This window comes from Poecilia latipinna, unplaced genomic scaffold, assembly GCF_001443285.1.
Source record: "Poecilia latipinna isolate Pla-1442-1.1 unplaced genomic scaffold, P_latipinna-1.0 Scaffold578, whole genome shotgun sequence".
NCBI classification, from domain to species: domain Eukaryota; kingdom Metazoa; phylum Chordata; class Actinopteri; order Cyprinodontiformes; family Poeciliidae; genus Poecilia; species Poecilia latipinna.
Window position 1 is genome coordinate 78,445 of NW_015113194.1, and position 17,127 is coordinate 95,571.

Sequence of the window (17,127 nt, forward strand, 5' to 3'; positions counted from 1 at the left end):
ACCAATCTCCTAGGATACAGCTGACATACACAATGATCACCAAGCAAAACTGTTGGCTGTATAATGCTCTTGAATAATGCTCAACTCAATTACAGCTCGCCAGAAGGGCAGGTGTTGGTCTGCACTGCGAGAAGTGAAAGAACAGAAGGAGCGAAGACGGGAGAAGAAGTGCAGAGGAGGAGTGGAACCGTCTCAACATCTCAAGTACGAGAAAGTAGCACTTTTCAATATGAAGAAGATGAAAGTGTCTGAAAATGTGTGATGCTTCATGGGTTATAATAACGACTGGGTGATGAGGTTAAAAAAAAAAAAAATTACTAGAAGCATATGTGAAGGGTTGGCGGGCTTTTAAGCTGCACTGGAGGCATTTCTTCTTTTTTTTTTCCCTCCTAAATCTGAGGGAGGCAAGGAGCAGTCCGGTGCAAAGCTGCAGCAGGGTTCGTGCCAGTTTATTGCTGTCGCAGCCCACACATTCGCTTGATACAATCGCAGAGACACCAAATGCCATGAGAATGTCAAACTCGGTCTTTAAAGAGACAACCACCATGGAGGAAGAAACAACACGGTTTCGTCACCAACAGGTGATAAATCCTAGTCTGTCTCATAATGCAGGAGAAGGAGGACGGGCACAGCAAAACCAGAATATTTGCAGTAAGCAATTCTTCCACAATACTTCTGACTTTTAAACCTATAAATAACACCATAATTTATGCCATTTACCCGTATACGAGACTGAAACACTCCTCCTCTGTCTGCCTGTCAGATATGAAGTAACTGACAGCAGCTGGCTAACTAAGCTTTGCACAGGAAGTGGAATCAGGATAAAACAGGTAAGAAGCTTAAGTGTAAAAAAAAACAACAAATCAACAGTTTTGGGGTGTTATGTGTCAGACTGTTTCTTGGTATCTAGCAGTTTCCCAGCAACCGTGGAGGCTCCAGGAGGTTGCTGCTCCCAATACACGTATTCCCGATAAAACAGCTATTTGGTATCTTCACAGTTTTCACTTGTTTTTGGGGAGTATTTGAAAATAGAGCCGGTGAAATTTGTCACCTTTGGAGAGAGGGCCCTGCAAGCTGTTTTTCTTTTCTTTTTTTTTGTTGGTCGAGATTTCTTATGAACAGCTTTTTATACAGTTGAGTTAAAAATAATGCCACTGGGTTTACAAAAAGTGAGCAAATTCTTATAACAGCATTTATTCATGTACTTTCAAATGCACTGGGAACAACATTCTATTCAAAATGTAGAGAAACAAATATTAAATCCATCCTTCACTCTACAACAAGAGAAGTGCCTGCATTTGCTTGGCTAAACTCAAACAGTGATTTTGACATCACCCTTCAACTATTTTGATGGATTAAAACTAATAAGGTTGACACATTATGTCTTTTTTCAATATTTAGATTTTTAAACACTGGGTGCTTTATTTATTTATCTTTTTCCTAAATGAAAGGTAAACAACAAAAGTCCTTCTGACAGAAAAGCATCTGTCCATTTTTAAAGCTATATGAACAGAATCAAATATGTTCAGATACCATATGGTGGGTTTTAACACATTCCTCCATCGCTGATGAAATCACGTCTGATTCTCACCATCCTGAATTAGGTCTGTGAAGCCAGACGTTTAATCAACATGCGATTTCAAAAATAGATCCAGTAGTCTAACATTAGAACAATCAAGTGCAAATTGAAATACACTGCTCAAAAAAATAAAGGGAACACTCAAATAACACATCCTAGACTAGATCTGAATGAATGAAATATTCTCATTGAATACTTTGTTCTGTACAAAGTTGAATGCGCTGACGACAAAATCACACAAAAATCATCAATGGAAATCAAATGTATTAACCAATAGAGGCCTGGATTTGGAGCCACACACAAAATTAAAGTGAAATGTTCCCTTTATCTTTTTTGAGCAGTATAGTTCATTATGATCCTTAGATTGTAACGGTGTTCAGTTAAACGTTGCTTTCATTTGATTTATTCCTAGACCTTGTCATGAAAATGTTGATCTTTCTGAAAATCCAAAATGTGAAAAACCGTTGATAACTTCTCTGTGTCCTTTAGCCAGATGTATAAATAGCCCCGGAGCTATACCCCAGCATGATGAGTAAAAATCTCACAATGCAGACAGAAGAAAAGGTTATATTTAGAACGGGAGGAAGCAAGAGCAGCAGCTGCGATGTAAGATATCTGAAAATGGAAAGTGCTCTCTGGGGGTGACAGTGTTTAAATTATTTATTTCCCCCTTTAATATACCTCTGACAACAGCATTGTTGGGCCAAAGATCGCCTCATATGAGGACCCGCTGACGTCTCTGTGCCTCAAGGATCTAATGAACGCGTCTAAAGCTCTGAGCTTTGGCTTTGGCTTAATTCTTGCTCCAAGCCTCTGCAGACAGCAGCTCAGGGCACAACACAACTTATTTTTAAATCGTAAGTTAGTTTTCCTTTTAGACGATACACTTTAAATATCTACATACCAAGAAATTGAAACATCTTTCAAATGTACAGAATATTACACAGAACAGTCGGAATAATTTCAGACAAAGAATATTCTAAATACATTTCTGAGGGGTAAGTAAAGATCGCCACAGTCCTGGTCAAAAGTTTGCATATGCACATTGTGTGGAAAAATGTTATATTAATCTTGGCTTTCAAAGATGTATGTAAGCTATTCATTGAAGCTCTGAAGGCATTAACAACGTCTGAGCTTAATTCTGGCTTGAGAATTGGTTGGGTGCCTTATAAATTATTTGGTTTCCTGGTACAGACAAGAGTTTAAAGTATAACCCATACATTTAAACAGAGCTGAGAACAGGTCAGTTCCAGAAGATTAACATTAGTCAGTACTGATGTATTTGTGGTGAACTTTGTTTACACTAGCTGGCTGCAGGTTTTGTAATGTTAAAAAATTTAGAAGAAATCTTCCATTTTCATTACTTTTTATTGTAAAATTCATCAGTAGAACTTTAAGTGCTTGACAGTTTGTGTTGTTTTTCTTCAGTTTGAAAAAAAATACTTCTTGTTATTGATGCTAAATAGCTCAGTATTTGTTCAACCATAAAAACATATTTAGAGGGCCTGGGGCTTGACCACTTGATTAAATACAAGTTTAGTCATTAAAAATACTTAGCTTTACGTTGCTTCTGTTTTGCACCACATCTTCTTTGTCAGAGGAAATGTAAAACTGGCTTCATTTTTGAATGGCGACAATGTCAGCCAACAGTTTCTGGTTTATGGCCGGCTTGAGGTTTGGTTATTCCAAGGTTGTTCTTAAACATCTGAATATCTTTTCTTTTATTTCAGGTTTATGGTTTGGATCAAACAGTAAGGAGGAATCTAACTGAAGAATGATCACAAACTTGCATTAACACAGAATGTATAATACATAACGAAAATCCCACAGATAGTATATTTATGAGGAGCAGATGTAAACTCATGACAGGAGCTGTACCTATTCTTTGCTTCTATGTTTAATGCTTCTTGAATATGGATGGAGAGAGATGTGTCTTTTGACTCAGTGATAATGGTGTGTGCTGTTTCATAAAACCACCTCCATGTGCCTTGTAAACAACACATGCTGAGGGACCGGGGAGCCAATCACAGGTGAAAAATCACTGCAAGCATTGACAACTGGAGGTCCTGAAACATCAGGTGTTTGGATGGGTAATAAACTGATCAGTCCTTGTCAGGGAGGGGAAAATAGCACGGTTCAACGAAAACAAATACAGCGCTTGCAAAGATTATCTCCACAAAATTCCATGAAAGCTAAGCTGTCATTGGTGGTATGTTGTGGGTCTGATTTACCTGTTCCTTGCAGTGCTGAGAACATCACTGTTCTCATTAGAAGCTGCCTCTGTGCTGTCTCATAGCAACCTAAAAATAGAAATGTCCATATTAGGCTGTATGGCGGTGATGGCTGCTACAAGTTTTGGCCTCTTTAATTGAACACTGTAAATATACATCGATGTGGAAAAATATGCAGCACCTAGTAAAAGTGTTCACACCGCCAGGGCTTTTTCACGTTTTGTGTTAAAACCAGAGCTTTACCATTGCAATGGTATTTTATGTGATTGAGCAACACACAGCAGAGCATATGGGAGAAGAGATGGATATATGTTCTTAAATTCTTTATATGGATCCAGCTGCTGGCAGTACTTTGTAAAATCAAAACGTTAAGCCTTTTTGGTATAGGGTCTCCAGCAGCCTCGCTCGTATACAACAAAATTGAAATTTTGGCTATTATTTTTTATTTTTTTTTGCAAACTGGTTGTCAGATTGACTATGCCAATCTAACGCATAAATATCCGCTGGTCTAAACCAGGACATAGCACTGTAAGTTCAGGGTTGTTCTCTAGTTGAGAATTAACATCCGCTCAAGTTTCAAGTGTTTCTGCAACTTCCAAAACGTTTACTTCCAGGAAATGTATGTTGCTGCATCCATCTTCCCATCAACTGTTTACAACTTTTCTGCACCTCCTGTAGAAGAGTAACTATAGGGTTAATAAGTTTAGGCTGGGATGTGGTGTATTCTATGTCCTAGTGCTTTTTATGTAGCCCAAAAGGTTTCATTTTTGTCTCATCCGATCTTTATTCACGTTTGCCGTGGCAAGCTACAAACAGCACTTCTTACGAGTTTCTCTCAGCAATATCTTTCTGCTTCCAACTCCTGCATAAAAGTCTGATTTTTGGGGTGTGACTGCCCTGTAGTCAGATTATCTCCCTTGGGTGGTGCATTTTTCTGCAGCTAATCTCTCTGACTGATGCTCTCTTTATCAGCCAATTTAAAAGCCTGGTAATGACTTGGTATAGATCTGCAGTTATGACAGTCACTTCTCATTTTGGGTTGAAAAAAAATGCTCACTTAAATGTCTACAACTTTATGCCAGACTTGTCTACAGTTTTCCTTGGTGTTTGTGGGTCTGTTTGGTCACTAATGTTCTCTAACAGGCCTCTAAGGCCTACACAGAAAATATTTATTTACACTGAGGTATAATTACACACAGGTGAAATTTACTGGCAAAATAAATTTGAAGGAAAGGAGTTTCACTGGAAATTATGTCGGGGTATCACAATGAGGGGAGCTTTTTTTTTTATTGCCAAAAAAAAGTTGGAGTTAAGCATATCAGTTTGAACAAAAATTAATTTATGTACTGATAATAGAAATGGACAGATTGTGTTTTTTGTTTGTTTGTTTGTTTTTTAACCCCAAAACTCACAAAGACATGCACGTTATCTTTCCAGTATGTGTTATTCCGTCCCTAATGTGGTGGTGAAGGTGTAACGTGTTAATTTTGAAGCGCAAATCAACTACTGTTCACTGAGCAGATGAATTCATAATAAAAGGTTCACTTGTTTTTATCATAAGCCGCCCAAAACGCTTTTCTGCTACTTCCATTCTTCAGTGTTCCCTCTGGTATAATCGTAAATAAATACATGCGAAGCAATCGCAATGTCAATAGGAGGTGGCGCTCGTTTTTTTTTTGTTTGCGTCCTGAAGATGTTAAGATCAGGACATAGGTTTTTCATCAGACGCAGTTTATTTCGGGAGACTCTGACGTCAAGAGACAACACGTTTCATTCAACAAGCAAGAAACTAAGTTATTTATAACCCTCCGCATCTCCAGGTTGTGATCCCTGAGTGCGCAGTGAAAGGAATACACCCCATTGGACTGATGTAGCGCGCCTCCGTAACAAAAAGCCACACAGCTCGTCATCATGTGCTCATGGTGACAGAGAGGGACGGCGCACTGTAACCTAAACTAGGACGCGTCGATGGGAGCTGCCGCGGATGGAAAAATAAAGGATACCGCAACAAACTTTGTGTTTTGAATCAGTCATTTGCCCCTCCATGTATAATCCCTCTCAGATGGCACCGGACACTTTGGACATGGAGAGACTCTTCTCTGAGCAGGTAAGCGCATGAAGTTGGTCCCTGAGATTGTTCAATTGCAGAAATGATCGCGAATGAAGGTTTGTGAACTTTATGTCCTTGTCTTGCGTCGAGGCGGGGTGACTGGCAAACAAGACTCACATTCCATGAAAAAAATAAATAAATAAATACAGATATATTCCTCATAAACACAGCTTATTATTTGCGATATAATTTAAATATAGCCTATTTGCATAATTTAACAGAGGATTATCCAATCCAATCAGCTGTTTCAGGTTATAACAAAGCGCGTCTTTCTTGCCAAGTTCATCGCGACGACTCAGACTGTTTGCTGGCATTAAACATCATTTAATGCTGTGCTGCTGTTTTTAAATTTAGATATAAAAACGTGACGCTAAATTACAGTGTCTTATACACGTATGACTCACTAGAAATACGATTAATTTAAACATATCTGCTTTTGTATACAGGTTATGATAATAGAGGGCAATCTGTTTTACTGATAAAATATCAGTTTTGAATGTTTTTAAACAAAATTAAACAACCTGATCATGGACCAGTTGTGTTTGGAACTCTAACAGGTTGTGTCACCTTGTTCTCCCCCTCAGTGCATGGAAAAGCTACATGTTATATAAAAGAGGCTTTTGTCTGATTTGTTATTTACCCTAAAGAATACATCTACTACAACAGATTTGATATTATTAACTTATATTTATGATTTTCATGTTATATCAGAGTGCCACCTACTGGTTGTGAAAATGTAGGTAAGCACTAAATAAACAAACAGGGAAGTTGAAGTAATTCAATTTCTATCTTTTTTTTTTTGGTATCATTTTGCTTTGTTTCTGCACAAAGATGGTCGTACTAAACACATAGAAAGTGCAAACATGCATTTCGAGCCAAGCAGATGTTGGCACCTATATCTGCCTTAGGATACAATTGTTCTCTCCCTCATCACAAACACAACAGGTGAAGTTTATTTTTAAAGATAAAGAGAACATTTTTTTATTTATTTTTTTACTTTCGAGCTATTTAAAGTCACAGAGAAGTACAGGCATGGAAGTGAACACACATTCCTAGAAACATAAAGAACAAACTCCGACTAAAGGAATCAAGATGTAATTTTAAAACTAGAATGATGCTGTTGATTGTGATTATCAGAGGAATTGTGCATCACTTTAATGGATTCATTTGGATTGTATGTTAACAAATACAGTTATATCTCTGCACGTGAAAAATCTCAGAACATTCCACAAACACATGACTTGAATGATTGTTATTGTATCTGTACAAAAATGGAAAAATATAAGCCCAATTTTGACACTAAGTGTTTAGCGTAAAAAGGAACAACCCTACTTTCTGGGGCATACCTGTACCATTTTACTGTATGCCATCTTTTACTTCTTCTCCTGCTCCAAAATTACCACCAGCTTTTAGAAGTTGACATTTCTTCCCCACAATCTGCATGACACAAACATTCCCGGTCTTTGAGAATGTGGGGTAATTTGCTTTGGCTGTAATTTACGTAAATACACACAAAAGCATACTAAATTCATACATAAGGTATTTAAATATGGGCAAGGTAAGTCAGTGAACAGACAATGGTTTTTGGATGGACTATTTTAATAGTAGATCTGTCTTTCATCGTATTTGATAATTACAGTTAAAGGAAACTTTTTTATACAGGTGGTATGGCTTATTGCCCAGGGTGGCAAAGTCTTGGGGAAGCAGCCAGGACATTAAAAACTCCGTTACTCCCAACAGGTTTTTTTGATACTTATTTTACACGTCAGTTTAATAAAGAACAGAATTGGTATAAAGTGACTGTGACTGTCAGTAGTAATTCATGAAGTATTTTTTTTTTTTTTTGCAGCTTCAGAGTCAGTTTTGATTAAAGAGCTCATTGTTTTTTAAGGAATCTGCATACCATTCTTCTAAGAATCACTACTGATTAAGGGTTAACTCAGATTTGCACACAGCTTGGTCACACAGATATTTTCACAGATAGCCCTGTGAATCCTATCTTTTAGGGGGTAGGAGTTTATAAGTTCTCACTTCTTCCTACCCCATTTTGAGCATGATATGTTACCTGAAACAAAAAATCTGTATTTTCTCTTCTTTTTTATGCACTTCTTGTTACTGTGCACTATTTTATTTTTATATTTGTATTTGTATCATGTTCGAATAAAATTTCATTTCATTTCAAATTTCATTTCATTTCATTTCATTTCTAAATTTTGGAAAATATTGAATGCTGAACTAATTCCACACTTTCTTCAAAGGTCTGTGAGCTGTAAGTTCAACACTGAGAGGACCTGCGACAGATTGGGGATATGGCAGACATTTTGGAGCTGCGCACAGATGGAAACTCTCTCCTGAAGGCAGTGTGGCTCAAAAGATTACGACTCACCAGGCTCCTGTTGGAAGGAGGTGCATACATCAATGAAAGCAATGAACGTGGAGAGACGCCCCTCATGGTGGCCTGCATGTCGACACACTCTGACCAGCAAAGTGTGACAAAGTCAAAGCTTGTCAAATATCTGCTGGACAACCAAGCAGACCCAAACATACAGGACAAGGCGGGCAGGACAGCCCTAATGCATGCCTGCATCCATAGGGCTGGGCACGAGGTGGTGGATCATCTGCTAAGCAACGGCGCTGATCCCAGTCTGGAGGACAGGAGTGGGGCCTCGGCTCTGGTCTATGCCATCAATGCGGACGACAAGGAGACATTAAAGTTACTTTTGGATGCATGCAAAGCTAAAGGAAAGGAAGTAATCATCATCACTACAGACAAGTCACCATCCGGCACTAAAACTACCAAACAGTATCTAAATGTGCCGCCATCTCCAGAGTTGATCGAGAGGTCATCTCCAGAATACTGCGCCTCTCCCTCCAACGTCAACGTCACCGCATCTTCCACATCTGAGCAAGAGCAACAAAACACAGTCTTCAGTTTCCAGACAAAAATAAAAACTTCTGTCACAGCATCAAAGCTCACAAATGGACCCACATCTCCAACTCGCCGGCCTGCAAACCCGAAGCGAGCGCGTTTGCCTCAGCTGAAGCGGCTGCAATCAGAACCCTGGGGCCTGATTGCTCCCTCTGTCCTTGCTGCAGCTGCTGCACATGAGGAGAGTAAGAAAGCCAGCTCTGATGAAGATGTTGTTGCTGGAGTGAATGGACTCTCTCTGAATAAGCGATCCGCTTTGTCCCGGCAGAGCAGCATGGATGAGAAGGAAAGCCTTTTCCCACTGGTGGGGGACCAGCCGTGCAAAATGACAACCTCGTTATCAGTGCCGCCAACATCTAAGCCGTCATACGAAAGATCTCTCGGACAGCACCAGCCGCTGGCTCGCCGCAGTACCGTGCCCACGGAGCAGGAGAACGGCAGCAGCTTCAGCAGTGGACAAGTCAGCCTCAGAGACACGTTGCACAGGAGACGTCTGGGAAATGATCACTATGACTCAGACTCGCAGCTGTACTCAGACTCTGCCATGTTAGACTCTCCTAAAGTCCCAGTGGAGCGAAGGAAGCTAAACACTTCTCCACTCGCCATGCTCACCAGTTCTAGAGAATCTCTTGACAGCAATGCGAGCACGTCCTCTCCAAGCACGGCGCGAAGGCGTCCGCCTGGCCTCCTGGAGAGGAGAGGCTCTGGCACACTACTATTGGACTACATCTCCCACACTAGGCCCGGCCAGCTGCCCCCTCTCAATGTTAACCCAAATCCACCCATTCCTGACATTGGGGCCAGTAACAAGCCCTCTTCACCCCTTCTAGCAGGTATTAAATCTATAGCCCCAGTAGCACCAAACACACCAAAGACAGGAGGTCTCAAGTCAAAGAAGAAACTTGTTAGAAGGCACTCTATGCAAGTGGAACAGATGAAACAGCTTTATGATTTTGAGGAGCCTCCACATTAGTTAGGTATGATGTTAATGCAGCAAATACTGTGGTAGTAGAAACAAAAGCACCCTATAATGGCAGGAAGTACATCCATAGGTTCAGCTGTGTGTACATACAGCTAACTAGATGTTGAATAATGTATAATTTAAAACAAATAAATCTACATGAATATATATTGAATCTAAGCAATATAGATAGATTTCTTTCCTGAGTTACACCCAGATTAAGGATTATCTTTACAACATTCCCTGTGTATGTATTACTTTTGAATGTAAATGTGAATACATGGTACCCTCTTTTTGCCAAATGCTCTTTAACATGATCATATAATTTGTGAGAAACATAGCAGGGTTCATTTTGTAGCCAGCAGGCCACTTGGGTAAAGTTTCTGCATATGGAAATGATCATTTCTCTGGAAAAAAGATACAGGAGAGATTCACTTCTCTGAGATGTAGCTTTGAATGGGATGAAACCTGACTGTTTGTAGCAATTTTGTAAAAAGTGCCTTCAAGCGAAAGAAATAAAAAAAAAGACAAATGAACAGATATATTTATTATATGAAGGCAATTCATTTATGTTCATGAACTTATAAGGATAGTCCTATTGAATTTCTGAAGTGATATTCTGTTAAAGGGATAGTAATTATTTTCTTACTTGAAGGTGATAATTCTCTTTGTCTTTATTAAGTACAAATCCAGATTATTAGATTCCATTGAAGTTCAATTGTAATCTCAAGAGAAGCCATGATCAAAGCAGGTGTCATTAAATAACTCAAATCGATAGAATGTCATAGCAATTTTATGCCAGTGACATTTTAGCAACTTTTAAGCTGTCATTAAGTTTGCATTGGGCAGTTATTTACAAACATGCTAATGTTAATTTACAAATAAACAATAATAATAATAATAATAATAATAAATCAAAGCTGGAGGTTGTGTGCCACAAATGGTCTTCCTTTGTGAAACACTTACGGCTAACGTGAAGAATTTCCAGCCGTTGTGGAAATATTACAAAACTCTTGTGAGTAAAATAAATTTGTGATGAAAACCTAGGATTAAAATTAAACAATTGTATTATAAAAAATTAAATTAAAATTGTGATGCCTGACCAGATTTCCATAACTTATTGAAGAAAAGCCTTCATAAAACATGATGCCACTGTATTTCAGAGTGAGAGCAGGGTGTTCAGGGTGATGTTTGTTAGTTTTCTACCACTCAGTGCTTTTCATATGGAAACAAGATGTCTAGTTAAAAAAAAAAAAAAATTCTTAAAAGGCTTTTTTTCCCCCCATCTCTTCATAAGAGAGTTACTCTGGTCAGAACCTATTAATTCCTATATTTTTAGCATGCGTTTCACACAGGAGGGTCATTGGTGGCGCACCACATATACTGCCTTCATTTTCCTTGTAAATAATCATTGACTTCTCTGTAAATATCATTTCATTACAAACATGGTGACAGATTAAGGGTTATTAAATAGAGTTTTCATAAACTCTCATAATATTTTTGAGATTGGAGTTGTTTGTGACATTATGGATCTCGGCTTAGTTGACTTAGGATGAATTTTGACTTTGTAAAGGTGTAGTAAAGACATTTACTGCTCAGCAGAATCTCACTTCAAAAATATTGAACTACCCTTTAGCAATGTCTACATTATTCATTTGACATAAAACAAAATAAAGACAAAGAATGAGTGAACATGATATTAATCAACATTATGCCTTATAGGCAAGACAGTAGGCTATAAAGTTTGACAATTTAATGCTCATAAAAAATGTCAACGTTAGCAGTGTTAAAAAAAAAAGTCTAATGAAAGCTCATGTCTTAAATGTTTTTTTTTTTCATGTAAAAGCGGATAATAAGCTCCCAGTCCACGCAGACACTGGTGAAGTGTCATTTAATGACAATTTAAGGATCGTGCAGCTTCCATGTAACTTATCTGTGAAGCAGTGCTACTTTTTAAACAGAGAAAACACAACATAGCTGAATAGATAGTATTTTTGCAAGTAGTTTGTTGTACATTCTAAATAAATGTCTACCAAACGTGAATTACTGTGTTTTGCTTGCCGACTTTATTTGTTAAAAGTCACGCTGTTGCTCGCCAGAAAGACTGCCGGTGCATTATCGGGGTGGCTTTGCGATGCGTTTAGTGCCGTGAAGACGACGACAGCCATCGCCACCGTCATGTGCGTCACTCGGACTGTGTCAGACCCACCATGGAGGCGCTCAGATCCCATAGCTTCTTGGCAGCTTCGTCATCACGTCCCTGAGGGGCGGTAGCTTTACGGGCACAGTCGCTGCAGTAATCAGGGAAGGAATTGGATGTTAAACACATGACTTGATTCACACAAGTACGCATGAGTAAGTTAATCATTCGGCAATAAATGAAAGTAGCTGGCAACCAAGCGGTAATTTACAGGGTAACAAGGCAATATTTGTCCAAGATAATGATGGTCATTCAGCCACCTCTTGGTAAAGAGACGTTGTAAATTTAATAAGTAAATTTATCATTGTCTGCAGGATAGTTTTTTCTTTCCTCCTCACAATCCAAGATCCAGTCAATATTTTCTTTGTGTTTGCTCCATTAAGAACATCATTGAGTTTATTAGATTTATAGACAGTGGGGATCAAAACAAGTTAATGAGGAGTTGGGGCCCTTTTAAATTTGCAAAGAGAAAGATGGAGACAAATACTTAATTACTAAACAGCCATTAATGAACAGCAAGAGTGTTAAGTTTAACTAATAAAAGCAAATGCCTATTGTATAGTAGAAATAGTGGTTATTATATTATATGTTTTACATTTTATTGCATTGCTGAAGTATTTTTACCACACGACTACAAGTATCAGTGCAGTTACTGGGCCTTATGCGGTAGACGAACACAAAGCAGTGAAGAGGAATGAAAAATGCCTAATATTTTTTAGTAATAAAATTGTGGCATGGATACGTATTTCCTCCTCCTCACTCAGTACTTTGTAGAATCACCTTCCATTGCAAATACAGCAGCTTGTCTTTTTAGCAAGTCTACAAGGTTTTCAATACTTGTCAGTTTAGGTCATGGGTCTGCAAACTTTACATCCAAAGAGCCATTTTGCACTTAGTCCAGCTAGAGTTGCAGACTCATGGTTTAGGTGAATGGACGGTCTGCAGTTGCGCCAAGCTCTTTCCACATTAAACTCCACTGACCTGTTTGCAGCATACCTTGATTTTAATGAAACTGTTTTTCACTGATGTTCACTAACAAAGCTAAGAAATTCACCAAACGGCTGCATTTATATTGAGACTAAATTACTCACAGGTGGACTCTAGTTAGTGATAATTTGACCTTTAAAGGGAACTGGTTGAACTGGGTTTTATTAAAGGGTAGAAGAGTAAAACAGATACAGGAATACTTATTTTCTTTTTATTATTATTATTATTAAAAACAAAAAAAAAACTGTACTACATTAGTTACATAAAAGCTGAATAAACACCTTAAATTTAAGTGTTAAATAGTTAACATAATGCGTTTTGAAAAGGAATACTTTTCATAAATTCTATATATCATATGCTATGTTTGCATATGAGCTAATATGGTAAACTGGCCTTAGAAAGGCAAGAAAATGAGAAATCACTTTTAAAATTGTATCTTCCCTACTTAGTCTTTTTTTCTTTTACATTGATGTTGATGCACCTACTTCTACAATATCTGCATATTGTGAAAGAGCTTTTCTTTATAGGTACTTATCAACCACCTCTGTAATGTGCTTCACCTTTACAAGTTCTTTAAATGCGTTGCAGATAATTGCTTTGGTTTTCCAGCCCACAGCTATGCTCTCATCAACTCAGCAAGCAGTTATTTTGTGCTAAGCTGCTAAGAAAGCTCTGCTGCACCCATTGTACATGGCCTAGAAAGCACAGCTTGGATGACAGACAATGTCACCACATTTGATGGTGATCATAAAGCAGCAACCTGAAAAGGTGCAAATATCCCTCGGGAGTCAGCAGAGAGCAAAACAGAGTTAAAAGCAGCATGAATGCTGAGTGAAATTCATCATGACAAGGCTCCTAATTCGTAATGAAGGTTATTGCTGCTGTTTGCTGTGCTTGATTAAAAGCACTGCTGATCAGGACATTTGGCAGACCGAAAACATTACAACTGATCAAATTCTAAAGCAAGTACTTTTTTTAGAGATCTCAGTGAATTTATTTTAGGTTTTATTGAATTTTCAATACATGTAATATGCTGCTAAACATAATATAAAAACACATAAAGCACATAAAAACACATGTCCAGATCAAATTTTTAATGTTAGATTGTAACGATCTCGATCGTACTTACTTCAAGATGATGCAAAAAGCACCACTAAAAGCATAAAATAAGACCAGTCAGTCAGCAAAATCAGTCTTGTTCTGATGCTGAATTGAATTCACATTATTTGATAAATTCCCATTAAATCAGACGCTGCAATATTGGCACTGATAGTTGAACTAAAGATGATGAGTGACTGACCTGTAGTACAATCCACTCTCATTTTCCAGGCTTTTCTCCACTGCACAGTAGATAGTGGTTTGTGCGCCCTCTGTGGGATTCTTAATGAAGAAGCTGAATGGTTTGTATAACACTTTCTTCCACAGGGGTATGGTGGGCATGAAGTGTCGGGCAAGCTCGGTGCGAATAACTCCAGGGTGGAGGCTGTACGTTGTTACTCCAGTACCTAAATAAAGACACAATGTAAGACTTGATGACCTCGATGCATTTACCCTTGTAAAGAAGCCTGGAAAAACTTAAAATCAATCTTAAATTACATATTTTATACCTCACACTCATAACTATTATTCAGAGGGCGAACAAAACAAGATTTTGTTAATTTACTGGACCAAAAACAGGTCCAATAAAATAAATGTTAATTAAATATTTGTGTTTTGTTTTGTTTTTTTTTAAGTTAGCATTACATGACTTCCCCGTTATACAATTATGATATGATACAGAGGCAAATTTCTCTTAATATTCAAAATTGGAGAGCCAAGAAGCTTTAAGCACAACAAAGGTATGTTGTGTCTATTTTCTTAAGTTAGAGGGTGGCTATAGACAGCTGAAAGATATAACTTTTTTTTTTTTTTTTTTTACAAATAAAGGTGCAAATTAAGTACAGAAAGCTTTTCCGTAAACCAGGGTATTGTCCTGGGGCCATTAAAAACAGATCAACAAGTTAAAACATTTATATGGAATTTTATGGACGGATGGTGTTGAGCTTTTCACATTTTCTTACTTTTTTATTCATTGTAAGTTAAGTCAGTTTAAAAGACTGCTGCCATAAATGTAATAAAACACATTTCAAATCACTGATGTTCGTTTAGAGCCGTCTGTGAGGAAAGATGGAGTAAATCCTTTCATGTTCCAGGGTTTTAAACAGTTTATGTTCTGGGGCACACATGAAAACATCCACATCCTCTTTGGAATCCTTTATAGATTTTAAATTAAGAGACAAGGTGCTGTGACTGCTGTTGCTCTTTGTGATGTGGCTAATAGTTACCTGGGATGTGTCTCTCAGGTTTTATCTATTTAACAGCTGTTAATGTAAATATTAAGTTTTAGAGCGTAAACTCTGTTAAATTATCGTAATCTAGATCCATGGACTCTTTATCCAGACCCCAGCACTCTCTTCAAAGTTCACAAAAAAACAAAAAGGGAGAGACACTGACAAATGGAAATGGGACGACTATGAGTTCTAAGGGAACAATGTAGGTCTCATTTGGAATGCAGATTAGCAGTTTATGTTGGTCTTTTTAACTTAGAAAACTGACAGTACAGTGGGTGCTCTTTGATGCGATTGGCCAATTGCATCAAAGAGCAACTAGATAAATAATAATAATAATAATAATAATGTAGCATTTTTTGCTACTTAATAGAAAAAGTAAAATTTGGATTTATAGGGAGATGATATTACAGGATTATATTATAGGAATTTATTTTATAGATTTTAAACCATCTTTGCAATATATGTTGATATCTGTATGCTGGAACAATAATCTGAAAATACATTATTGTTAAAGTAATTTGAAAAAGAGCTTAGTACCTTGTAACCTTTTACTCAGCTCCCTTGTAAAGAGGATATTGGCGAGTTTACTTTGAGAGTAACTTCTCCAAGGATGATAGTTTTTCTCTTGATTTATATCATCAAAGTTGATTTGGCCTGTGAAACAAAGACAGGACATTCTTGTTTAAAGAACAGCAAAGACGCAAGACATAAAAGAACCATTGAAAGATTTCACAGCAGAGCAAATAGGAGAAAAGAACTTCACCTCTTTCATGTGCTAAACTGGAAACATTGACAATGCGGCTTGGTGCTGACTGCTTTAGGAGATCCAAGAGGCAGTTTGTCAGAAGGAAATGGCCAAGATGATTCACACCAAACTGCATATCAAACCCATCTTCAGTTTTCCATTGTGGGCAGCTCATAATCCCTAAAGATAAGAACATTGGTTTATTTACTTAACCACAGAAACATCTGACAGCTGTTGAACATGAAACACCCATGATCAAGAGTCAGGTTTGAGCCGTTAGCCACCTGCATTATTGATGAGAACATCCAGACGCTTTTCACTTGCTGAAATGTCTTTTGCGAGCAGACGCACCGACTGCAGGGAAGCCAAGTCCAACTTTTTGACAACAACGTTGTCATTTCCACTCTTCTTTTTAACGTACTCTGCAGCATTGTTAGCTCTGTCCATGTCTCTGCAGGCCAGGATTACCCTCGCACCTGTCACACAAAAGCACAAGCCGTAAGATTAAACAGAACCGTGTCTTTCTCACAATATTTAACACCAAGGTAAAATATTAACCTCTTCTGGCCAGGTCAACGGCGGTCTCTTTGCCGATTCCAGTGTTGGCTCCGGTGATCAGGACGGTCTTTCCATCTAAGCGGGCCTTGCTGCGACACACACCACCGGCCATCCATTTCTTAAATCCAAACAAACCCACTCCTGTGGAAAAAATGTCCAGATAGTTACCAAAATAAATCTAAAACCTATTCTATCCGTTAGTGCTTCCTTCAAAAATTAAATGTGTACATAATGAAGATTACTAAGCCATTTTTTTTAGAAAACCCAGATGATGATGCCATATATTGGGAAGCTTCTAATACAATTTCCAGACACCTGAAGGTGTCATGTTTATCTGTGAAAAGCATGACGCAAAATGTGAATGTCGATCGCAAAACAAAAGAAAATGCAATTTAAGATACGAAGTGAAACTGGTAAGTGTCATCGTCTGCAGTGAACTGAGGCTTGTCCTGTCATGGGCTCAAAGGCCACTCAAAGTGGCCTTTGAGAACAAGCCA

The 17,127-nt window shown here is 38.0% G+C and overlaps 2 protein-coding genes across 3 annotated transcripts in view; one reads left to right on the forward strand and one right to left on the reverse strand.

The window, feature by feature from the left end:
- Positions 1-5,347: 5,347 nt before the first annotated feature.
- ankrd34c (ankyrin repeat domain 34C) lies at positions 5,348-11,053 on the forward strand. Its single transcript, XM_015042123.1, has 2 exons — positions 5,348-5,917; positions 8,179-11,053. The coding sequence occupies exon 2, from the start codon at positions 8,230-8,232 to the stop codon at positions 9,820-9,822; it is 1,593 nt and encodes a 530-aa protein (XP_014897609.1). The 5' UTR covers positions 5,348-5,917; positions 8,179-8,229; the 3' UTR covers positions 9,823-11,053.
- A 33-nt stretch (positions 11,054-11,086) lies between these two features.
- The window catches only part of LOC106953395 (retinol dehydrogenase 12-like), an 11,109-nt gene continuing 5,068 nt past the window's right edge, over positions 11,087-17,127 (reverse strand). For both annotated transcript variants that reach the window (XM_015042124.1, XM_015042125.1), the window contains 6 exons: positions 16,631-16,771; positions 16,357-16,548; positions 16,091-16,252; positions 15,865-15,981; positions 14,298-14,502; positions 11,087-12,101 (listed from right to left, as the gene is read on the reverse strand). In XM_015042124.1, the coding sequence (XP_014897610.1) occupies positions 11,996-12,101; positions 14,298-14,502; positions 15,865-15,981; positions 16,091-16,252; positions 16,357-16,548; positions 16,631-16,771 (923 nt within the window). In that variant the 3' untranslated portion in view covers positions 11,087-11,995. The remainder of the gene's footprint in view (positions 12,102-14,297; positions 14,503-15,864; positions 15,982-16,090; positions 16,253-16,356; positions 16,549-16,630; positions 16,772-17,127) is intronic.